This window comes from Quercus lobata, chromosome 2 (genome assembly GCF_001633185.2).
Source record: "Quercus lobata isolate SW786 chromosome 2, ValleyOak3.0 Primary Assembly, whole genome shotgun sequence".
NCBI lineage: Eukaryota > Viridiplantae > Streptophyta > Magnoliopsida > Fagales > Fagaceae > Quercus > Quercus lobata.
In genome coordinates, this window is record NC_044905.1 from 58540497 (window position 1) to 58566332 (window position 25836).

At 38.2% G+C, this 25836-nt stretch overlaps 1 protein-coding gene, 1 long non-coding RNA gene and 1 pseudogene across 2 annotated transcripts; 1 reads left to right on the forward strand and 2 right to left on the reverse strand.

The window, feature by feature from the left end:
- Positions 1-2249: 2249 nt before the first annotated feature.
- On the reverse strand, positions 2250-5746 carry LOC115975978 (annotated as a pseudogene).
- Positions 5747-8648: 2902 nt separating this feature from the next.
- Positions 8649-9859, forward strand: LOC115971698. The gene is made up of 3 exons (XR_004087344.1): positions 8649-9276; positions 9353-9429; positions 9816-9859. It is a non-coding gene; the product is annotated as an uncharacterized LOC115971698 (long non-coding RNA).
- An 11656-nt stretch (positions 9860-21515) lies between these two features.
- On the reverse strand, positions 21516-25536 carry LOC115975979 (amino acid transporter AVT1H-like). The gene is made up of 3 exons (XM_031097034.1): positions 25024-25536; positions 23627-24234; positions 21516-22071 (listed from the first exon to the last, which is right to left on the reverse strand). The coding sequence occupies exons 1-3, from the start codon at positions 25445-25447 to the stop codon at positions 21526-21528; spliced, it is 1578 nt and encodes a 525-aa protein (XP_030952894.1). The 5' UTR covers positions 25448-25536; the 3' UTR covers positions 21516-21525.
- Between the last annotated feature and the right edge of the window lie 300 nt (positions 25537-25836).

The following is a 25836-nucleotide window of genomic DNA, read 5'->3' on the forward strand; positions in this document are numbered from 1 at the left end:
GGAGCCTCATTATGAGTGTAACTAATGGCAACCTCTTAATGGCTCTTCTGGCTGTTTTGAGTAACATATGCCTGAGCTTAGATGGAAGCTTAACTGAAGCTTGTCGATTACAAAACTATTTATGATTGTGCTATTAATATTGTATGGTCATCCACCTTATGGATGACCTTGGAATTTTAACACTCGTCAGTCTTATGGACGAGCTTCTAATTTTAGTACTCGTCAATTGCCCCCTCATTCTTGCATTGATCTTTTGGACGATTGTAGGAATATTGACGATTTACAATTTCTTTGACAGGAACTTCTATTTTTGGATGCCATTTATGTTGCATTAAATGCACCTTAACCTACACATCAAGACATCACCACGTGTCGTTCTCTTATTGGTTGGATGTGCGGAGGTGGAGTCACAATTTTCCCACACTAATATCACGTCTTTCCTTTAAAAAAAAAAAACCTTTCATTTTCCTTTTTTCTTTCATCTTCATCAAGCTTCTAAGTCCATCTTTCTTTCTATGTTTTTCTGGTGAGTTCCATTCACACTCTCTTGATTCGTGGTTGATTATATTGCTATTAGGTTAAAGTCTCCCTCCGTTTCCTTTTTCTTTGCTACGCTAGGTGTTTTTCTTAAGTACTTAAGTGGTTGGCGTCCCCAGGTGGGTCTGTTTATGCCTCATGATTATGCCTCTAGGTCGGTGTTGCTTGAGCTTTCCCCTTGATCCTTCATTCTCTAATTCAGTATCACTTAGTGGGTCAAATGGCCGAGGGTACAAGAGTTAGGTCTAGTGAGCTTAATAACCCTATGGGTATGGAGGTGGACATGACGAATAATCTTCTACAATTATTATCAATCAAGCCTGAGTGATCTAATCTATCACATTTAAATTCAAACTTAAATGCCAATTAAGCAAATGGTAAACCATCAATGATAATTAATGATAAAATCTTTCCTTAAGGACTTTAAGGGCTAAACTTAGAATAAGATTATATAATAAGGAGGAATGATATGTCTACAACATTTTTACAACAAATCCTAAGTGGCAGGTTGTTACTGGTTGTTATTTTTAAGGTAAAAAAGTAATCTTAGTGTTAATTTCAAATTTGAACCAATGACAACTAACCACCTATAATTTGTTGTAAAAATGTTGTAGATGTAACACCTCTTTATAATAAGATATAAGTGGATAATTAAAGGGATATTCTTTAAAAGGCATAAGAAAATTTGAATTGGAACAATGATGCTAATTTTTGAAGAAATTTAAAATTTAATGAGGACATTCATTCAATAATTTGATCAAATCATGAAATTGTTAAATAAATGCTTTTAATATCATTTATACATGCATTCACACCTTATCCTACAAACGAAAGCCAAATAATGGAGAAATTATTAGGTCTATTAAAGAATTGCTAAAATGGCCCTCCCTAATCCTCCCAACCATTAATAAAACACTGCTACTAATTATGCAAATATGACACTACTTGATATATATATATATATATATATATATAGTATTGATTAGGAAACTGAATCATACATTTGCATAGATAGCGTTGTTTTATTGGTTGAGATGACAACTTCAACAATCGTCATAATGAACCTAATACATACAAAAAATATGAACGTACAAAATTAACGTGTACTACCGAAGGTTATACTTTTAAATTTTAAAATGTCTTTCATTCATTCATTCAATTAAAATTAGGGTTAAAGTCCTTACAGTGGTTCCATTGCAACCCCCAAATTTCACACACTTACGATTGACACTGTTTGTAGGAACTAGGAACCACAGGTCAAAAAATATTAAACAAAAAGACCATGCCGTGATGACCCAACTTATCATACTCGGCCCTCATCAGCGTCGGCTCAGCCGAACCAATCAGTTCGACTTTCACTATGGCCAGTTTATCTTTCATCAACCAAATGGGTCTCACAAGTCAATTCGGCATGCACCAGCCAGCCTGATGGGCCTCACCAGCTTTATTTCACCCTTCATCAGTCGGCTATCATCCTCAGTCCTCACCAGCTTCAATTCGTCTCCACAAATCAATTCACCCCTAACTACCTTATGGACTTGGACCAATCCTCCATATTGTTAATTAAGAATATTAGTTTTCAATTTCCATCTAACTAAATAACAAAGAACAATTGAAAAAGAGAGACAAAGAGAGAGTGTACAATATGCATTTCATTCACATATCTGAAAGTTATAGAATAGAATCCTCAAGCAAATATTAAAATTAGGACTGATACCAATTCTAAAGCTAAGATCTCTTTATTTTTAACTGACACTAATACATTCAATTCAATAAGAACAACCCTGCTATGACCGGATCATCAGCACCCTTGCTTTTCATGAACCTGGCAAAAGATTTAAATATATTTGATCACAAACTGTGTTGACATTACTCAAAACAAAAATATCAAATTAATCAACCAAAATGGCCTCACAGTTCACACATCATCTCTCTTACATGCAAAACCTTGCAAGTTACATGTAACTTTACAGGATTTCAAGTCCTTTGGCAAATACTGAAGCAAACTCTTCCATTACATGTTTATTTAAAACCATCCCTATTTCAATTCCTCCAGCACCATCTCTAGTTTCCGAAACACGTATAGCTCCTGTTTTATCTATAGAAATCATCTCTACCTTCGTTGGCTTTCCCCATCCAAAATCTGTATTGTAAAGCTCGAATCGAGGTGACCCAGCAATTCCACGTACTCCATCAAATGGTTTGTCTTTCTTTAAAGTAAGCAGTAGTGATCGATAGCCATTTTTCAGCACCTTTTAGGGCACCATCATCCAAATTTCTTATGGCTTCACTTATAGCCTTCGCAGCCACAGCCACCCCCTTTTCACCCAATAGCTCATTTCTCTCTGCAATTGCAATACAAGCAGTAAGGCAGTTTCCAAAATAATTCCCGGGCACAGAAGGTTCTAAGCGAGACCTAGCGTCTACATTAATCCCAAGATGTAATTTGTTGTCCCTTACTGCTTCTACCTTAGCTAGACAAACCCATGTGTAGGCAAATGTCAGTGTTAACCTTGATAAGTGAACTGGTTGTCCTTGTTCATTGTTCTCTTCTAGAATACCGGTTATCAACTGCCCCAGCTTCTTTAATTTTGTACGAGTCAACTCAAACGCACCACGTACCACACCTGGTGGTGTTTTTAGTTCCCACACCTTTAAGCTCTTGTTGTGTGGCCCATCTTGGTTCAACCACCCTGTTAAATATTAGCAACGCGATGTGATATATCATGTTGTGTATGCTAGAGTAGATGCGGAAGAGGAAGCATAGAGGAGGAACACTGAGAACACGAGGGTTACGTGGTTCAGCCTTACGGCCTACATCCACGGAGGAATCCCTTAAGGGCTACATCTTTATTGTATGAGAGTGTAGTACAATAACTTCCTGTGTTACAATGAACCCTAACATGAGTATATATAGGCGACTAAACCCTAGATTACTAGTACAAGCAGGAATGGGCTTGGGCCTATTACATTGGGCTAATATGTCTAATATATATCTCTAACACCCTCCCTCAAACTCAAGGCGGAAGCTTGATGAAGACTTGAGGTTGGATAAGTATGAGAAGATCACTTGAAGATGCCTTGTAGAATGCCTTTGAAGAAACCACAATGAAGAATGTGCCAATTGTCCAATTTCGAAGCTTCAAATGAAGAAACGGAGGCCAAAATCGGAATCTACGCGAAAAACTGAGCAAGATAGGCCCTTTCGGAACTTTTGACTTTTGGTCAAAAGTCAACGCAAAAAGTCAAAAGTCAAAGTCAACACAAAAAGTCAACAGTCAAAGTGCTCACGGGTCAGATCCGGGTGGTCCAGGTCGGGTCGGTCCGGGTCGTGGTGCTGACGAGACGACATTGCTGACGTGGCTGATGACGTGTCGCTGACGTGGACTAGGGCTGACGTGGATGTGCTTGCGTGGCTGCTGACGTGGAGTGATGACGTCATCCGGATGACGTCAGATGACATCAGCAGAAGATTTCCGGCGACTGGCAGGAGCGTGCGTGTTCACCGGCGCGTGGAGGAGATGCCGGAAACTTGTGAGGCGCGTGGAGGCGCGTGTAAGCTCGGTTGAGGCCCGTAATTTCAGGTTTCGTAGATCGGCGGACGAGGAGGCCGACAGGGCGGCGCGTGAGCCCAGAAGACGATCTAGAAGTCAAGAATCTAGGCGGCGCGTGAGAGATTTTCCGGTTGCTACTGTGGCGCGTGGAGGCGCGTGATAGCTCGTATGATTACCAGATTCTCAAGCCAAGTAGATCGGTGGACGACAAGGCCGGCTTGGCGGCGCGTGTGACTGAGATCCGAGCTGGGAGTCAAGAATCTTCGGCGGCGCGTGTGAGAGTTCCAGGAGACATTGGTCGCACGTGGTGGCGCGTGCGGCTGCCGTTAGAGGTCGGGTTTCTGGGTTTTGGCCGCGATATGCTGTGGAGCACATATGTCTTGTTGGTTTCATCAGGCGAAGGCTTGATGTGCACAGATCTGATAAGTTAAGTCCTGGCTTTGCTTGAGTTTGTGGATCTTGGACACAGCACTGCGCCACGGTGGCTGTGAGATGCCATGGATTCTAGATCCAGCAGAGAAACATATGTGATTTCAGATGGTGGTATGCACGTGAGAATCTTCTTTGCTTGCTAGAGATGTTTTGTTCGATGCCAAGAACGGAGTTTGGCTCTGATACCATGTTAAATATTAGCAACGCGATGTGATATATCATGTTGTGTATGCTAGAGTAGATGCGGAAGAGGAAGCATAGAGGAGAAACACTGAGAACACGAGAGTTACGTGGTTCAGCCTTACGGCCTACATTTACGGAGGAATCCCTTAAGGGCTACATCTTTATTGTATGAGAGTGTAGTACAATAACTTCCTGTGTTACAATGAACCCTAACATGAGTATATATAGGCGACTAAACCCTAGATTACTAGTACAAGCAGGAATGGGTTTGGGCCTATTACATTGGGCTAATATGTCTAATATATATCTCTAACACACCCGTTCGAGTAGATTGACTCAAGCCCAGCCGGATCCTTGATAACCATCCTATCAAAGCATGGTGTTAGCTCAGGTACCAAGGACAAAGCATTTCCTCCAAGTTTGCACAAGTGAGCCCATGCTTTCATAAACATGGTTGAGCTTTTTCCGTCAAGAAAAGCATGGGGTGCAGCAATTCCAATGCAAAACCCACATTTTGAGAACGCCGTGACTTGCAACGACAATACTGGGGCTTGTTCATGGGATGTTGGTAAGCCAGGTACAAGAGGATGGTATTCCACAGCTTCAACAAAGTTGTTGCCTGAGAGATGATAGAAGTTGGCATTGGACTCGGCTACAGTGAGTGAAACTGAATCATTCTCTGTGTAATTGATGATAGGTTTGAGGGAGTCCTGAGGCCAAGTGAAGGTACCAGTAAGAGGGAGAAAGTGATGAAGTGTTATGGAGAGTGAGTGCTTGAGTTTTGGAAGAATGGAATCCGTGAAGCTTGTGTTAGTAGAAGAGGTTTCAAAAAAGAAAACTCGCTCCACTGGCGGAAATCTAAGCCAGAGTATGTCAAAGAAGGTGAGAGGGAGAGAACTTGGTGTGGCTGAAACTAGTGAGCTTGGTAATGGAGTCACTCGGCAAACCTCAAGTATTTTCACCGAATTATTTGACGCCATTAGAGAGAAGCCCAAATAATGCTCTTTTCGTGCTAACTTGCAATCGTTATCTATGTTTTTCACAAGTATTCTCAAAATAATAATGTGGCATGCTTTATATGCTATTCTTTCTATTTATTGTGGTGGTTTCCTAGAGGATATTTTATTTTTAAGAAGAACAATTTTAAGATATTTTTACAACAAATATTAACTATTAAGTTGCATGTTATCTCTATCACTTTTCTTTATTTCAGTACTCCCCATCCATATTTCTTTGTTTGCCGATATGTGTCCTCGCTATTAATTCTCTTTTTGTTTTTTTTATTCCAAGAAAAAAAGGCTAGCATTTAATTCATATTTATTCCCCAGGATTTATATGACAGAAAAAGGTTTGGTTTTTAAATACGAACTAGTCGCTAACCCGTGCGATACACGGGAAAATTATTGACTATGAAAAAAAAAACTAACAAAAAATGAAGAATTTAAGTTATCACTTATGCAATGTTGTCGATAGTGCTAAACAACCTTAAAAATCTGAGACAAACCCATGGAATGGATTTGAAATTTGTTCACAAAGAAAGAAAGCCTTACGTGAAAAAATATATTAGATTAGTATAAATAAAAAAATTAACTAAGATAGTCCAATTTAAAAGGTTTCAAAATAATAATAGTCCAATTCAAAATATAAATAAATATGTTAAATTAGTACAAATAAAAAAATTAATTAAAATAGACCAATTTAATATAGAGACATATATTTCTTTATATATTATTGGTCAAAATTCAAATAATTTTTTTAAGATGTTTTAACTAATATATCAATACCAGACTCAAATCTTTACCCAATAATAATAATAACAACTACATTTTCTAGAATATTACAATTATAATATGAACTTAAAAATAATGAAAAAAAAAATGAAAAAGAAGAAGAATAGGTTGACAAAAAGAAGAAGAGAGAAACATGACATACATATTATATGGTAGAATGGAGGATCTCAAAATTGAAATAAAATGCAGTTTGGTGTTCAGACTTGGTAAAGAAAAAGGTTCAAGATTTTGAGTTGATTTAATAGACCAAAAGCCACGCTTAAACCCAAACCCAACTAAAAGTTAAGCTTAAGCCCAAATCCAAAACAAAATTTTTCCTGCCAATTTCATCCTGTATTCCATCCCCCGTACTTGTCAATTGTCACATCAACTTCTCATCAAAGCCAAACATTCTTTATTTTATTTACATTTTCTTCTCTCTCTCCAAACTCCCACCGCACATTCATTCACTCTTTATTTTTACTTCTTTCTTTTGTTTGTTTCCTTCTTCCTTCTGCAGCACCGTAACTCCCACCAGTTGTTATTACCTTCGATTTTTTCTTCTCAGTTCTCAAGCCTGTGTTTCCTATTGAAGATCCAGGTTCATAGTTTCCTTTTTATCAATTTTTTCTTTTATTTTTTTTCTCCCATCTACCTTCTTCCCCAAGATTTCACTCTCAAGGTATGAAAAATTTTCAGTATTCACATTTCGGCCCAGCCGGAACGTAACTATATTCAAAACATTGGTCCACGCCGTGTCGGAGCCGTGTCAGAGAAGCGAAAAAAAGAAAGAAAGAAAAGACACCACTTGGACACATCGACCTCTATTCTGAGGAAGCATTCTTCTTCCTCTACTTCTTCAGGACATCGACCTCTATTCTGAGGAAGAAGATGTCTGTTGGTTTGTGGGTATGGTGGGTTTTGATTGAGAAATCTGTAGGTATGGTGTCTTTAGATGCTTTGCTGTTGGTTTACTGTGGGTCTGATCGTTGGGAGAGCTGGTAGGGAGGAGCATAGAGGAGCGTTGTGTTTGGGGAGCTAGTGGAAGGAGAGAAGGCAGGGCGTGAATTTTGGAGAAAGAGAAGGCAGAGCGATGACAGCATCGGGGTTGGGTTTTAGAAAAGTTTTATTATGTTTTTTTTTTTTTTTTAATATTGTGCTGACGTGAAAAATTGTGGGAGTTTCAAAAGTTTCAGTTTTATATGTATATATAGATTAAATGCTAGTCTTCCTTCGCACCTTGTGCCATTCTCAAAAAAAATAAAATAAAATAAATAAAAACAAAAAATAAAAAGAGAATTAAACCTTGGATCATGTTAATGAATGCGTATGACATTAGTTAAGAATTCATTTTAAAAAAGTTTTGACAACATTTTTATGAAAAATGAAAAAAATTGTCAAAATATTAATTATTTTTTATTCTTTTTTCATAAAAACTTTCTTTAATTAGATTCTTAACCAATACTGTACGGCACTCGTTAACATTTCCTTTAATCCTTTTCGCTATTAATTCTTTTTTTTTTTTTTTTTTTTGAGAATGGCACAAGGTGGGAAAAAAGGCTAGCATTTAATTCGTATTTATTCCCAAAACCAAACCTTTTTATGTCATACTTACGTATTTGTTCTTTTAGTAAAGAGACGTCTACAATATTTTTATAAAAAATCATACATGATTAGTTATTGGTTCAAATTTGAAATTAACACTAAAATTACTTTTTTGCTCTAATAATAACAACCAATAACAATCTACTACTTAAAATTTACTGTAAAAATATTATAAAAATGTTACAAACATATCATTTCTCATTTGTAAATACTTGCGTCATGATTTCTTGTGATATTAGAGTTTAAACGCAATCAGGCCACGTCAAAAGAGAGAACCAGAAATGTAGACGAGACATGTGCTTCTCACAAGTCACAACTTGCGCATTATGTCTGGCTCTGATAAACGTCAGACTATTTAACGCTCCTGCCATTGTAAGAGCATTCTCATTAAGATGGGTAAATGTTATAAATGCTAAAATTTAGCATGCCAAATGCTATAAACACTAAAAAACATACTCCATCAATGCTGTTGAATGTTATTTATTTTGCACTTCGACTATAGTGGACTGCTATCTCTAGCAGCCCACTGTAGCAAAATTGTAAAAAAAAAAAAGTATTTGTTTAATAAAACCCCGCTTCCCTTTTTCGCGCCCATCTCCTCTTCGCGCCCATCTCCTCTGGTTTTCCCTCATTCTTTTCGCGCCTATCTCCTCTGGATTTCCCTCAAATTTTTTTTTTTTTCTCCCACGCCTACGCCTCTGCCTCCTCTCTTCTTCTTTTTTTTTTCTTCTTCTTTGTTCTCCCTCAACCCAAGCCGCTCTTCCCTTCCCTCAACCCACGCCGCCAATTCATCTCCGCTTCACTACTCCCTCTGACCGAACCATCATCACAAACACAGCCTCTGCTCTTCTTCCTCTGAGTGAACCCATACCGAACCCACTCTTCTCTCCCTGACTAAACCCAAAAGCCCAGTCTTGAAAGTCATATTCTCATCTCAAAACCGAAGATTCATGGGAGGGGATTAGGCTTCCATTTGGGTCAGACTGAAGCTCCACGGGTCAGGCTTCCATTTAGGTTTTGTTTTGGGTTAGGGATTTTGTGGATCTTGTATTGCTGCTCAGTTCTTCCCGATCTGATCTTAGAGCTAAAAGCTTTACCCAAATTTCGCACTCCAAAACCACCGCTGACCAGCGCACGGCGCCATTTTGAGCTTTGGCGGACAAGTCCTCGGCTCATCTCTAATTCTCTCTTGTCAGGTACACCTTACTTTTTTTTTTTTTGGTTTCTAATTCTGTTCCTATAATTTTATCTAATTCAATTCTTTTTTTGCAGTATAACCAAAAACACTAGAGCGATACCAGCAATCTTGCTTCACTCCTCAGGATAACAGCATTGAACGTGAAGCACAGGTTTGTGTTTGCTGAAATTTCTCCTTAAAATTCTAGTATCATCTTTAGAGTTTTATATGTCGAATAGATTTTAGACAGATTTGCATTTTTCTCTACACACATGAAATCAAACTTTGCTTACATATGAACATTATACTAGTATGAAATTTCATACATCATGTTTGAATTCAGTGGCATATATGCTTATACACATGATTAATAGTTCAATTGATGTGATTTTTGCTGGACTTTAAGATAATGTGATACTACCTCCTCCCATCTATATTGGATATTGTTTCTGTTGGTTTTAATTTAACTGCTGTTTTTTCCTTTGCATTGGTTTTTCTGCACTGGTTTTAATTTAACTGCTGTTTTTTCCTCTGCACCGATTTTTCTGCACTGGGTAGCTGCTGGATTTCTGCACTGGATAGCTGCTGCCTGCAGAGTGTGGGCTGTTGTTTTCTTATTCTGCACTGGTTTAATTTAACTGCTGTTTTTTCCTCTGCACTGGTTTTTTTGCACTGGGTAGCTGCTGGATTTCTGTACTGGATAGCTGCTGCCAGCAGTGGAGCATCAACAACTAATGCAGCAACTCAAGAAGCTGTGGTGGAAGATGCTGTCAAAGCTAAATGGCTTGGTTGCTGCAGAATTTTGTTTATGTGTAATAGTAAAAGAGTAGCTCAAGTCTGTAATTTTAGTTGCACACCAAGTTGGCAGGAAAAAATTATGGTTGCTGACATCTCAAACTTGATGCAAAATTTCAACAATATAAATGAAAATGGATATGTTCCATTTAATAAGTGATCATCCTATTATTGTTTCTTTGATAAATGATGCTAGTGTTTTATGGATTCTTATCAATTATTGAATGCTAAGAGAATAAATTCCAAAAAAAAAAAAAAAGCTAAGAACAATTCTCTCCAATACTACGCAGTAATGTTGCAGGGTACTTGTGGTAGTTAGTTATGGTAGTTATTTGAAAACATAAAGAAAGAATAAAAAAAAGGAATATTTAAATGAAGTGGTAAAATAATAGAACCTTTGATGTTGGGTGTTTTGTAAAGTGGGTTGTTAAAATGAATAAAGTAACTTTTTAAGATGCTAAATGCTATATTTTATAGCATTCTTGATGAGAATGCTCTAAGTCCCTGAAACGTTAACAAGTGAACATAACCAATTAAAACTAGAAATCCAACCAAAAGCACAAATTTCCATAACTCTGTGCAAGTCTTAAACAAAACAACTCCCATGGAACCTGAGTTGGGCCTCAAACCGATTAGTATGCCCACTAATTTCAATTGGTCCATATCTGAAATGTCCAGCCCACCTAAGGGACAATTTTTTACACTGTTAGCCTAGCATTCCCCGTAACTGTGGCCCAACCAAAAACCTTTTCATCGGAAACTTTTTTTTTTTTTTAAGTTGAAAGCCCATTTTTAATACCTCAAGAACCCACTATCTGTTCATGAAATAAGCCCAAATCTCAACTCCTCAGCTGAGTCAGCTTAGATAAACTACAAAACTTACATGCCACAGATGGCCCAAATTGACCTAGTTCTTTCTACTACTACTAGTGCTAGCACCGCTCACATGTCAATAATTATCTTGCACCTTATGTCATCCTTTACCATCCTATATTCAATCCCTAATACTAATAGGCATCAATTTAGCTAAGAACTTGTGTTCCAATCATCTTCTCAATGTAAGGAGGCTTGAGTTGAGTGTGTCTACGAAAATACAACATTTCTTTATGCATCATGGAAGGCTACACTTTTGCTACCCCCTTCCTCTCTCTCTCTCTCTCTCTCTCTACTGTTAGACATACTCTTGAAAATTTAACTTTTTTTCTTCTTCGTCATCTATACTATTTATTAAAAGATTCTCCTCTTTAAACTGGACTCAGGGGCGGCTTGATGTATTTGGGAGCCTAGGACGAAAAATGATTATCTTGTTTTAGATGCAAAATCACTATTAATTAATATGAATTATGTAGAGTTTTTTTTTTTTTAAGAAATTTTATAAACAGAAAAAATTTGACAATATTTTTCATATTTATTGATGTGGTAGATTGATAGTAGTAAGTAAAAAGTGGTTTTAGTGGCAGACTTAAACGAGAACTAGTAAAAATTTGTTAACTCAACTCTTATTATTATTCTTATTTTTTTTTTAGTAGTACAACATTCACAATATTTTTTACAACAAATCCTAAATTTAAGTTGCTTTTTGCTTTCTATTTGAAAATATTATTATAATTATTTTTTTGCCATCAATAATAGGTTGTAACAACCTACTACTTAACATTAGTTGTAAAAATGTTGTAAAAAATATTGTGGACGTTTCATTTTTCTCTCTTTTTTTATTTTTTTGTCATCTAGAAAAAAAATATTATTTTATTTATTGATTATAAATAACCTTATTGGTTAAAATTTGGAGGCCTTTTTTTTTTTTTTTAAACTTGGGGTCTTAGGCGACCGCATCTCTGCTCACCCATTCACGGCCCTGACTGGACTTTATGTGATTCAAAAATACACACAAACCTTAGATTTATCAAGGAAAAAAAAAAAAAAAAAAAAAAAAAAAAAAAAAAAAAAAAAAAAAAAAAAAAAAAAAAAAAAAAAAAAAAAAAAAAAAAAAAAAAAAAAAAAAACTTGAGGACAAGCTGATAAAAATATATCTCTAATTCCACTTAAAATACCTATAAAATAAGAAACTCTTCTACTAATCCATGTCTTCAAAACAAACTTATAAAAAAAAAAAGTGTGATAAGGCTAGTTGTAAATAACCAAGTTATCCAAACCCCACAAAATTTCAGCATATACAAAAGTCTCATATATCGCCTCACAAAGTAATCTTTTGAAATTAAAACTTGAAATCCTAACATATATTAAACTTCTTAAAGAACAAAGTGCTTTGAAATCTCAATAGTAGTAGTCCACCCGCAATAAAGAGATCACGTTCTAGCAATAACTAAGTGTTTGCTCTGTGTAGAAAATTTCTTAACAGAGCAAACACGATATATGCTTCTTTCAAAGGAATTAATTCATGTTTGACTACACGTACGGTGTTTAAATTGAAGAAGAAGCTTTAATTGTAATCCTCTTTTTGTTATTTTTTATGGTTCTTACCTAGCAAGCACGTTACTTCATTTTTGTCACCATTAGTCAACTCTGAGGAACTGGATCCGGGAGGTCACTTTTAACAGAATATGAACGTCATTGGTGAATCAATAATACCATAACATCTCATCAGCCAAGTCGTTAGTTCATGCAAAAGTCATGTACAATTTTATGTTTTTTATTAAAATTAAAAGAAGACTATAAGCCTATAAACTTGATTTAAATTCCTCTTTAAATCAGATACTCTAATTTTGTGATCTATAATAAGTTTTTTATAACATCTTAATATTAATAATTAATTAGTTGTACATGTTATGTTATTTCTTGATGAAGTGTTTCTACTTCTTGTAGGAATAAATATTTTGCTTCCTTTTTCAAGCAATTATCCTCTAACCAAGTCACCAAGGTGACGAAAAACCCATGCAATCCTCCAATGATAATCGACAACGATCATCTAAGAGAGTCACCATGGTGACCAATGATTCAAGTAATCCTCCAAAGACAATTGACTCAAGTAGTGATCCTCTAACCAAGTCACCAATGTGACAAATGATCCAAGGATCCTCCAAAGACGATCGACTCAAGTAGTGATTCACTAGCAAGTCACCAAGGTGAAGAATGATCCAAATGATCCTCCAAAGGTGACTGACTCAAGTAACGATCCTTCAATTTTCATATCAACAGTTTGTAAAAATATTGAAAATAGTTTGAGCTGGTAGCATTACTCATTCATTTTTAAAACAAAAGAAAATTATCTTCAATTAAACTTCCACCTCATCAAAACTTTAGATTTATGTTTAAACATTAATTAATTTTCATGATTAATGAGGTAAATGCATTTATTTTCATGTATTAATTATCTATAAAATATTCAATAATTATTTGTAAGGACACGATTCGTGGCGGACCATAACAGTGTCGGGTTCGCATGTGAAAAGGCCCCTAACAACATTATTTGTAGAGCGTGGGTTTGGAAGGCTAGGCCTTGATCGATAGGCGGTGGGTTTTTCGCGGTGTTCGTACCAGTTTAAGTTTTCCTACACCCCTGGAGTCTTTCTCCTGGAGGTGGGCTGGGAGGCTCTGGTTTTTGGCCATTTTTCCCAACCCCTTCTTTAGGTTACTTATTTTTCCTTTTATACTCGCCTGCGTCCACTGTCCTTCGCCCACGTATGGGGTCAACCTTTCCGAAATTGATACTTGTCCCATCAGCCCATATTCAAAGTCGTTGGGGGTGGTTGTAAAAGCCTAAGACTGTGGATCTGTCAGGTTCAGAGCATTGAATGGTAGTGAGAGCAGCTTTCCCTGGATATTTTAGATCTTTCGCCCTGATTTCGGTCCTATACCGTTTTTACCCTTCCTTCAGGGGGGGGACTTTGGGTCTGCCGAGGACTGAGCCGTCCTCGGCGATATCCACAGGCTATTTTGTCGAGCTTGGGCCATAGCCCTCCTCGGCTTGGGCCTTCGGATTTTCCCCAGGTAGATGGGCCTGGCCCGTAAATCATTTGGGCCCCACAATAGCCCCTCAAAACCCGGCTGTCCAACCTCTTGGTTGGAAAGGGGGGTTTTGGTGATGCCAAACCTCTTCCTACGGCCCAATCAATTTGGCCTTTTAATAATGCTGGCGGCTCCTCATCTGTCCAAGAAACGCGCCGGTCTATGAGGCAGCCTTTTGATTTCGCGCTTGATGCGCTCTTATCGTTTGGGTATGCCAAAACGTGCTTTTAATGACCACTATTTACGAGACTGCTTTAATTCGGCGGTTTGTTTTGATGGGGTGGGGAAACGGAACCGGCATGTTCGTGTTGGCAGATTCCTTTGGATATTTGAACCTATTAAATGTCTCCCGCTCCACCCTCAGTATAAGAAGGAAAGGCGGAGGTTATTGTTTTTGTAAAGAATTCCTTCTCATCTTTCTGAAATTTGAAATATTTGGCCTCCCCGAGGGTTCATTTTACCCACTGGTCCACAAACTAAATCGTGATACACTTTATCATAACAACGAGTGATGCAGGAGCCAAACCCCTCCCATAGACGCCATGTTCCAATAAAGCTCCTTATGGCTCGATCGGGATAGGGATGGCGAAGACTCAAAATCAACCTCACCCTTCTTTCAATCAAAATCCGAAGCAGGGACTCGTCACGTCAAACTTTCGGCGTGACTGAGTCGAGAACACCCATCATCAGTACCCACCGCTCTCCTATGAGCATACCTAGTATGGCTCCAGTGTGTTGGGAGTCAGGATCGAGGCCGGGACTAAGCGTCTCTACTTCTTCCTCTCTTCCTTCACTGGAGCTATTCTCCATCTCCCTTTCTTAGTCTTCCCAGCACCAGTTCCATCCTGGTGCTTTCACTTCTCCCTCTTTTGCTCCTTTTTCTTTCTTTTCATCTCTTCTCTCTTCTTCTCCTCCTTCTTTACTCATGTCCTCCATCTTCTTCATTCATCTCTTCCATCTTCTTCATTGATTTCTTCCTTACTATTTCCCTCTCCGCCATTTCTTCCCAAAGAAGGTTCTTATCATTATATGAGCAGTATCGAGGCAAAGATTGGAGAGACTTTGAAAACGAGTTTAGAAGACGCCTGGGAGTTTAGTTATCTGTACTACGGATGTAACTATCGCTTAGGCAGTTCGCATTTTGTATAGGCTCGTTCGAGCCCTTCTTTGTACATTGTAATAATTTTTCGTATTAATAAAAATCGTTGTTATTTTATTTCGCATGTTTTGTCTCTATGCTTTTTTTTTTCTTTTGGATCTACAAACGCTGCTCGGCATATTAATATAGCATCTAAATCAATGACGGCTAAGACCAAAAGATTTGATAATAAAAAGACGTCGCCATAACTTTAATAGAAATGCTTGACATAATAGGGCCGATCAGTGAAGAGTAATACTTACCCCATGCTAGCCGAGGAGAGAAACGAAGGCTTGATGTCTTGTAAGGAATAACCATTTGAAGATATAGCGCCCACCAAATGAGCGGCCTTTTTATATGACTTAGTGCTGGGGCTTTCCACCCCCTTCCTTACACCTTTATTGGCCTTAACCTTTTATGGTGTTTAAGCCGTGGATGAAGTGACCTGACATTTTTACCAAGTAACCCATCTTACGGGATTCAAACCTTTTCTTATCCAAGTATTTGGTTTCCCCATTGGCTTGGGTCCGAGGACCATACAAGGCCTTGGTTCTGTCCAAAACTTGTAATTTTTATAATTTTTTGTACTTGGTTTCCCCATAGGCTTGGGTCCGAGGACCATACAAGGCCTTGGTTCTGTCCAAAACTTGTAATTTTTATAATTTTTTGTACTTGGTTTCCCCATAGGCTTGGGTCCGAAGACCATACAAGGCCTTGGTTCTGTCCCTGGGCCCATATGCTGAACGGGCCTGGGCCGCGAATTTACTAGGCCCACAAATTAAGAGGTGTTTCCATAACCTTTGATCACGCGGTACCTTTTGGCGTCCCAGTGTTCAAGGTGCACCCTCTCGAGACTCCTTTATCCTCAGGGTTGCAGACGACGTTGGAAATCGAGCCAGAGACATTTTGTCTGTAGCGTTCCTTGGGACGCTGCGCGAATTAAATGCCATCGGTTTACTTCTGGGTATAAATGGGATAAGGGATCACTTTACTTGCACATGAACTCTCCCGTTCCCTTCAGAACTATATTTCTTCCATATCCGCAATCTCTCTTTCTAGTGCCACTGCCCCAAAGCAAGATGTTTGAGGCTTGGATAGGGATGAAAGGTCTCCGCGTGCTTCAGAGGCACCGAATCCTCAAGGTGATATGGTATGGACAAGGATGACACAGATTCAAGCCAGTCCTCCGCCTTGACAGGAGGAAGATGGTATTCCTCCTTCTTTTAGTCAAAATCCGAAGCAGGTTCTGGTCATGCCAGATTTTTGGTATGTCAGAAAAAGGAATTTCCGCCATTAGCGCCGTCTGCCTTGTAGCAGACAAATTTTTGCGGGGGCTTCCCAACTTCCGGCTCCCTACACCTTTTCTGTAGATGGTGTTAGCTTGAGGTCAGGTTTCCTGCACCTTTTCTGTACCGGTGCAGGCCCCAAGTTGGGTTCTTTTGCTGCCTGAGTTATGGGCGTGCAAAAGCATGGAGGGGGAATAAGGTCTCGAGGCAGTAGCCAACCTCTCCTCTGAACTGCCTCCTCGGCTTTATCTTTACTCTCTTGTATTCTTCGTTACTTACGTAGTTAGCTTCGATGTAGGCTTTGTTTCAGCTTTCCATTGTACACTGTACTGTTCCTTTATCTTAATAAAATATGTGTTTATTTCTCTATACATATCTTTCTTCTCCGTAACCACTACTTTATGCATGAATATTAAATATGAGTTTGCCCTTAATGATATTCTAGGCAGAGAAAGGCCTTAACACAAATTCCTACTAGTTTAGACTTACAAATATTATCAAACATAACAAGGTTAGTCATCAAATAAATTAAACTCTTAGAACTAACCGGAATAACGGCTGAGTGCTACGCGATGCATACAAGAGCGATGTCCAAGTACGAAAAACTCTAAGTAATTCGTCCGAGAGGGTAGCCGAGTAGCGAGGGGCTTTGGTTGTGCTTCTGGATAATATGTTACCCCGTATCGCATCAACCCCTTTGATATTGGGGGATCAGAGGGTGGACCGAGGAATCCGCGCAATCAAGGTATTAACCCATCTGTTAACGCGGAGCTCTCTTCGGATGAATTTTGAGGTTTAGGTGCCATAGTTTTTTTTTTAAAAATAGTTGGTTCCCCATCCAGGTAGTTGGTTTCCCCAGAGACTTGAGTCCGAGGACTATGCAATGCCTTGGTTCTGTCCAAAACCTAGTTTTCCTCATCCAGGTAGTTGGTTTCCCCAGAGGCTTGAGTCCGAGGACTATACAATGCCTTGGTTCTGTCCAAAACCTAGTTTTCCACATCCAGGTAGTTGGTTTCCCCAGAGGCTTGAGTCCGTAGACCATGCAATGCCTTGGTTCTGTCCAAAACCTAGTTTTCCACATCCAGGTAGTTGGTTTCCCCAGAGGCTTGAGTCCGAGACTATGCAATGCCTTGGTTCTGTCCAAAACCTAGTTTTCCACATCCAGGTAGTTGGTTTCCCCAGAGGCTTGAGTCCGAGGACCATGCAATGCCTTGGTTCTGTCCAGAACCTAGTTTTCCACATCCAGGTAGTTGGTTTCCCCAGAGGCTTGAGTCCGAGGACTATGCAATGCCTTGGTTCTGTCCAAACCTAGTTTTCCACATCCAGGTAGTTGGTTTCCCCAGAGGCTTGAGTCCGTAGACCATGCAATGCCTTGGTTCTGTCCAAAACCTAGTTTTCCACATCCAGGTAGTTGGTTTCCCCAGAGGCTTGAGTCCGTAGACCATGCAATGCCTTGGTTCTGTCCAAAACCTAGTTTTCCACATCCAGGTAGTTGGTTTCCCCAGAGGCTTGAATCCGTAGACCATGCAATGCCTTGGTTCTGTCCAGAACCTAGTTTTCCACATCCAGGTAGTTGGTTTCCCCAGAGGCTTGAGTCCGAGGACTATGTAATGCCTTGGTTCTGTCCAGAACCTAGTTTTCCACATCCAGGTAGTTGGTTTCCCCAGAGGCTTGAGTCCGAGGACTATGCAATGCCTTGGTTTTGTCCAAAAACCTAGTTTTCCTCGTCCAGGTAGTTGGTTTCCCCAGAGGCTTGAGTCCGTAGACCATGCAATGCCTTGGTTCTGTCCAAAACCTAGTTTTCCACATCCAGGTAGTTGGTTTCCCCAGAGGCTTGAGTCCGTAGACCATGCAATGCCTTGGTTCTGTCCAGAACCTAGTTTTCCACATCCAGGTAGTTGGTTTCCCCAGAGGCTTGAGTCCGAGGACTATGCAATGCCTTGGTTCTGTCCAAAAACCTAGTTTTCTCTTTGTGTGGGATCTTGGCTTTAGGGGAGTTAGCTCCGCAGCCAAGCCCCTAGAGTTTATCCATACGGTTAACGTTACCACGCGCCTAGTTTGCTCTTTACTGGGGACCTTGGCTTTAAGGGAGTTAGCTCCTCAACCAAGCCCCTAGTCAAGAAACGTAGTCCGTAACAGAACTTTGTACTAGAACTCTATAACCAACGGTTAGATATAACGAAGAAACTCTATCGACCCACTTCCTATACCAACACACAAGTCTTTCCCACAGACGGCGCCAATTGTAAGGACGCGATTCGTGGCGGACCGTAACAGTGTCGGGTTCGCACGTGAAAAGGCCCCTAACAACATTATTTGTAGAGCGTGGGTTTGGAAGGCTAGACCTTGATCGATAGGCGGTGGGTTTTTCGCGGTGTTCGTACCAGTTTAAGTTTTCCTACACCCCTGGAGTCTTTCTCCTAGAGGTGGGCTGGGAGGCTCTAGTTTTTGGCCATTTTTCCCAACCCCTTCTTTAGGTTACTTATTTTTCCTTTTATACTCGCCTGCGTCCACTGTCCTTCGCCCACGTATGGGGTCAACCTTTCCAAAATTGATACTTGTCCCATCAGCCCATATTCAAAGTCGTTGGGGGTGGTTGTAAAAGCCTAAGACTGCGGATCTGTCAGGTTCAGAGCATTGAATGGCAGTGAGAGCAGCTTTCCCTGGATATTTTAGATCTTTCGCCCTGATTTCGGTCCTATACCGTTTTTACCCTTCCTTCAGGGGGGGGACTTTGGGTCTGCCGAGGACTGAGCCGTCCTCGGCGATATCCACAGGCTATTTTGTCGAGCTTGGGCCATAGCCCTCCTCGGCTTGGGCCTTCGGATTTTCCCCAGGTAGATGGGCCTGGCCCGTAAATCATTTGGGCCCCACAGACCAATTATGTAGTTTATCCTAAAAATAACCCATAGCACCACTACAATTGACAAATTATAGTGAGTAAGCATGGGTCACATACTAGTTGAATTTCAATTAGAGTATAATTTTGTGTCATATGTCATTTTTTGTCTAAGTGTTTTTTTTTTGGGTGCCAATTGAGTTATTTCAGTGTAGAAAACGATGAGTCAAATATAAATAAACCATAAAATAATAATTATATATTTAACTCTAAGGATCTATTTGAGGTCCACTTATTTTACTGAAACTGAAAACTTTTTACTGAAAATACGGTAGATAAAGGTAAATGTTAGTCGAAATAGTACAGTGGGACTCATGAATTGTATTAAAAAGTCAATAGGATCCATGAATAGTAGCAAAAACAAGCTGAATAGTAAAATAATTTAACAAAAAATAAGCTAGCCAAACAGATACTATGGGTCCGTTTAAGATACACTCATTTTGCTGAAACAAAAAACTTTTTACTGAAAATACTGTAGATAAAGGTAAAAGTTAGCTAAAATAGTATAGTGGGATCCACGAATAGTATCAAAAAGTGCAATGGGACCCATGAATAGTACTAAAAATAAGCTGAATAGCAAAATAAGCGGCCAAATATAATCTATTCAAACACAAGCTATATATATAAAATTAAAGGAAGAGAGAGTTTAAATGATTTTACTTTTGAGCCTTTTTTTTTTTTTAGCTAAAAATAATTCAAATTTATAATATAACAAACTAAGTGGGTCCACCTGTTACAGTAAGTCATGTGCTTTACATGTGCTAGTATTTAAGTAATTAGGGAGTGTTTGGTAATGTTGTTCTAGTACCGTTGTTTGTATTTTTTGGAAATATGTATGGGTGAAAAAATGTGTGGAAATATGTATAATGTTATTTAAATACTGAAAATCGTTGTCGTTTAAATAACAACACTAACTGAGACATGTCGTTTAAGCTTCAGCTCTTCTAGTCGTTGGCTGCTGCTTCTCTGTTGGTCTTAAATAATGTGAGAGTGAGAGAGGGAACAAATGACATCCTTCTCTATTGGGATGTTCAGGTCAAAATTTGAATTTGTTTTCATTTCTGTCTTGTTTTTTTCGTTTTAAATTATGAATGTGATGTTAACGGCAAAAAAGTAACAAAAATGGACACAAATACATATTGGCTATTAGGATTTGGGTGTGCTGTCACTCTTAAATATGAGGGTGTATTATCAATTTATAAACGTTGTTTTAAACTAATATTTTTTTGATTTTTCTAAATAGTGCAATACCTTTGAATTAAAATTGCTTAGGCTATCTATCAAAAATATAATTAGTAAAATAATTGCTTAGGCTAAAATGACAGTTTAATCACTTCGTAAGAAAAGTATTAAGGCCCCGTTTGGTAACGGTGTTTAAATAACAAAAACTGTTGTTTAAACACCATAACACGTATTTCCACACATTTTTTCACCCACAAGTATTTCCACAAAACTTAAACAATATTGCTTGAAATCTCTTACCAAACGAGCCCTAATTATTTTAGTTTTTAGAAAGCTAGGCCTGGAATGGTGAGGCTGCGGCTACTTGGACATATAATATATTCTTATGGCGTAGCATTGGGTATTAGATGCTTTGTATAATTTTTCTCAAAAAAAAAAAAAGAAAAAAAGAAAAAGAAAGATGCTTTGTATAATAAATTGGATTGTGCATCTTTGCCTGAATTTCATTTTATTTCCTTGCCCAACACATCCTTCCTTTAAGAATGCCAGGAAACATCCTTCCTTTAATTTTCCTTTGAGATTATTTTTCAACTTTTATTATCTTAAAATTTTTTGGTTATAACTTTTGTTATTACTTTTTCTAAATAACACCCAAAATGATCACCGAGGAGAAAGCAAGCTTAAATTAGTTTTTTTTTCTTTTTTTTTGGTATATGCCACCATTTGGATGATGAGAATTACATAGATAGTTGATCTTACAAAGAGAGCAATGATTGTTGCACATCAGAGTGTATGTATACGCAAGTGTGCAAACAACTGAAATTGTGTTTTTATTTCATGATTTCAATTGTTGCAAACTTGTGTCCATTTACACTAATGTGCAACAAGTATAGATGCTTTCAGAAGAAGTGCAAAACAAAAGCACTTCCATTTTTTTCAACAGCAAAAAAAAAAAAAAAAAAAAAAAAAAAAAAAAAAAAAAAAAAATATATTATCATATTCTTAGGCTAAGTGATGAGCTCTTCTTCGTAGGCTTTGCACAAGTAACTTGGATGAGGAAACGGTACCAAAAACCCCAAGAAGAGAGCCAAATGCAACGAGGGTCAAGTTGAGAATTATGAGAGGTTTTGATATTTGACCCCAACAAATCTTGGTGTGGAATGCACAAGGAAAGATTACGCAGATAGCAATGCTAACAAGGGAACCAGTAAGGCTGAGAACGTACTGAAAATATGGAACAGAAAGAGCCAGTGCTAGTATTAATAGAAGTAGAAATGAACCTACGCAACCCCTTATGATCATCTTTAGCTTGGAACCCATTGAAGCCGGAAGGTTATGCTCAAGTTGAATGGAAAATGGTGCTATTTCCAATGCATATTTGGTCATGGGTGTCAGCACAGTGGCCCATAATGCAATCTTTGTCACAAGAAGATGTGGAGGCATGCTGAGAGTGATTTGAGAATTTACTTCTGGCCCAAACAATTTGGCTCCCAGGAAAGCTAATGCTGTATATAATGCTGTCACTATTGTGAAGCTGACAATAGATACCTGAAATTCCAAGATGAATAAATAAATAAAGTAGAAAACGAAATATTAGCTCTATTTTTTTTTTTTTTTATCAAAGGCCAGCTAGTGCTATCTCTCTTCAGGCCTTTCTCTAAATTCCCAAGCCTCATGTGGAAAAAAGATTCTCTTAATTTGTTTGTAAAATAGGGAGGTTCTAATATTGCAACATAAAGATTTAATATTTAACCAATTTAAATGTGATTGTGTTCTCATGTCATTTGAAATCAAGGGGGAAGGGGGGATCTTTGATTTTTTTTTTTCTTTTCTTGTTTGTATGCATGTGCCTGCGCACTTGAACTCCTTTGAGGTTCTGAGTGTAACACAGAACTTTTTACGTATTATTTTATGTCTAAACCTTTAATTGTGTAACACTTAAAATCCGTGGGATTTTTTCTAGACTTTATCACTTGACATGAATTCAATCTTTAAGTTTTTTTATTCTAGACTTTACTGCTTTGACATCTGTTTCTTATTCAAGGATCATACACTTTACCACCACAAGCTAAGTGACGTCTACAGAATATTAAATCCATTCTTATATAAGGTTAATGTAGGGTTGTCCACGGGTCAGTCCGGATCGGTTTTGGCCTCAACTCGGATCAACCTGCTCAGATCGGGTGGAACAAACACACCTGCAACCGACCGCCGACCACCACAAGTCGAGTTGGCCAAGCTTAGGGGAACGAACGGTCGAGTAGATCGAGTTCGATGATCAGCGATGGCGGGCGGAGGAGAAGTTCTATCTTCACCGATCTGAGTTGAAGGCACCGGATTTGAGTAGATCGGAGTCTATCTTTGTTGATCTTAGTAAGAATAGTCGGATTCAACCAAATAACTGAGTCTATCTTTGCCGATCTAAGCCTATCTTCGTTGATATGAGTCAGATCTAACCATATATTGTCGGATTTGAGCAAATCTAATGAAGGAGGAGAGTAGATTTGGCCGGATTTGAGTGAATCTGAGCAAATACCATTGGATTTGAGTGAAGGAAGACAAAGGGTGGCCAGATCGGAGCTAAGGAACTCTAGAAAGTCACCAGATCTAGGAAATTTTAGCTTTTTCTTAGCATTTGTCGGTCGGATCGGATGGCTCGGGTTTTAGAGACCGAAACCCGCCACTCAACTCGTCGAAGTCAGGTTTCAGAGGATAGGAATCGTCACCGACCGCCGGAGGTGTCGGATTTGGCCGTGATGGGTCGGGTCTGGTCGATTTGACCGACTCTCCGGGTTGCTTGGACAGCCCTAGGTTAATGTATAAGAGCGTTGTACATCCAACTTTATAAAAAGAGGTAGGATTATATACCTATGTATAAGGTAGTATTTGTTACACACATTTAATTTTTTAAAATTGAAATCTTGAGTTGAAGATATAATTCAAATTGTGTCTTCAACTCATAATGAAATTGTGTCTTCAATTTACAATTTCAGTTCAAAAGTTAGGTGTGTAAACTATATATATGTGTGTGGGGGGGGGGGTGTATCAACTATCAAGTGCTTTATAAATGGGAGACGAATAAGAGAACCTGCATAGTGCATACCTTGGTAAACCTAGATGGATCTTTCATTTCTTTATATAAATTAGGGAAAACAATGTGCCCTGCATAGCTGAAGATATATAGCCCAGATATTGCAGGAATGTTATGGAGCTGGAGGACTGGTATCTTGTGATTGGGTTTTACACCTCCAAAAATGGAAGTGCATGGCACTGATATAAAAATGAGAAGCGACATGAGAATTCCGGCAGATGAGATGAAAGATATTGAAGATAAATTTCTCAGCCACACACTAGGGAGTGCTATTAAGACTGCCATCATTGTTAGGAGCTGAGATGAAGATAGTTTAGCCCATGGCACCTTAATCTGCATCCCTGAAAGTACTGTAATAAGGTTGTCATGCAATGATATTGTATAGGACACTAGTGCCATGAAAATTTCCAAGTAGATGAAGGTTGTAACTAATACTTTTCCTTTTGTTCCAAATGCATGCTGTCCAATATCTGTAAAACTTCTTGACTTGGGATTCTTGTCAAGACATTTTCCAAGTAGATGAGAAGTATATGCACATATTATCCCAAGTCCTATAAGCAGAAAAGAAGATACCCACCCTCCTCTTTCCAGTGCATATGGAGTTGATAATTGCCCCAACCCTGTGAGAAAATAAGTAAAAAGATAACCAATTAAGTTGCTTGACATCAACAATGGATTTGATAATTGAGAATACAAATCTTCTTTCTCACTTAGTATTTCACTTTATACTATATCTCCATTGCAGCCTATTATATGCTTGATTTAAAAAAAAATAAAAAATTGTTTGCTTTACTAGGAGAAAAAAGGGACGTGTGACAGGCTACAATTATTAGAACATAAAATGGAATATCTTGAAATTCAAGGAGAAAAATAATTAATTGTAGGTGAGAAAACAAAGAAGAAAAATGAAGAAAGAAAGATAATACAAGAAATTACATGGTTCAGCGTAAACGCATACATCCATGTAAGAAAATCTTTGCTGGCTATATCTTCATTATATTAATTAAATTATGGTTACAATGAACCTTAAGTAGGAGATAGGTTTAGGTATATATAGACTTAACACTATAATTGGACTCTTGGGCAAAACAAGAGAAATGCTAAGTTAACAACATTTTCATAACAAATCCTAAGTAACAGATTGTTACTAGCTAGCTAGTAGCAACTTATCATTCAGGATTTGTTGTAAATGTAACATTTCTTAAACACATAAACCTATATCTCTAATAGAATACTAAGTGTTTGTTTGGCCAAATAAAATTAGCTTTTTGTCTTCGATATTTTTATTAAAAAAGATTAACAAATCTTTTTTTTAATAAATAATCTAGTTTTTAGCTTCTTTTTTTTCATACATTTAACATAAAATTTACAAAAATTATACTAATTAGATGATGGAAGAACTTGATTACCTATGAGCATCCCAATCATATTAATGACAGCATGAGCAAAAGAACCAGTAGCCCCCACATTATGCTCAATGGCTATGTCATTTTCGACAGACTCTAAGTTCTTAATGCTGTGATTACACATGCATGGTTTGCTTTCCTCTAAACAAACATGGGAGCTCACCCAGTGCACATCCAAGTTGGCACCATGCAGTGTCTCATTAAGAACTTCATTACGGTGGGCACCATGCAGTGTCTCATTAAGAACTTCATTACGGTGCAGGAGACGGTTTGGTTGAAGGCAAAGTAAATTTCTTATGGACTTTGATATCTTTTTCCACATACTCTTGAACAAGTTCCAACAAGATTGGAGTGATGGAATTGAGGGAACTATAAGGCACTCAAGCTTAATATACAAGACAATGGATGGACCTTGCCAATGAAGCATACGGCCGGGTATATTTATAATTGAAGAAAATCAACTGCCCACTCCTAGTACTAAATATTAGATATAAGAATCTAACTAGAAGATGTAGTGGAAACTTTGTATGTGAACCTTGAAGATGAAGTAAAAGGATTGAGGAATATTTATAACCAAATTCTAGTAGTACACGTTACACTGCTTACCATTTGTAAGAATCTTTAATTGTAAAATATGCTTTGGCTTTGCTTGTGTGTGAGAGAGAGTTTTGATCTAGATTAATAGTGGATGCTAGCTATATAGCTTATTGGAAATTTGATAGAGGAATAGGAGTTGCCAAATTGAACAATTGCTAAAGCATGCAGCCCATGAACATCAAGGTAATCAACTTGATTGGATGCATTTCTGACGAATCT

Bases quoted from the DNA above. Each gene is read 5' to 3' on its own strand.
- LOC115975979 (XM_031097034.1), bottom strand. From the start codon at position 25,447: ATGCTTCATTGGCAAGGTCCATCCATTGTCTTGTATATTAAGCTTGAG. The intron at 24,235-25,023 runs GTAATCAAGTTC...ATTTTCTCACAG, and splicing joins TATGATTGGGATGCTCATAG to GGTTGGGGCAATTATCAACT. The intron at 22,072-23,626 runs GTATGCACTATG...TTGGAATTTCAG, and splicing joins ATCCATCTAGGTTTACCAAG to GTATCTATTGTCAGCTTCAC.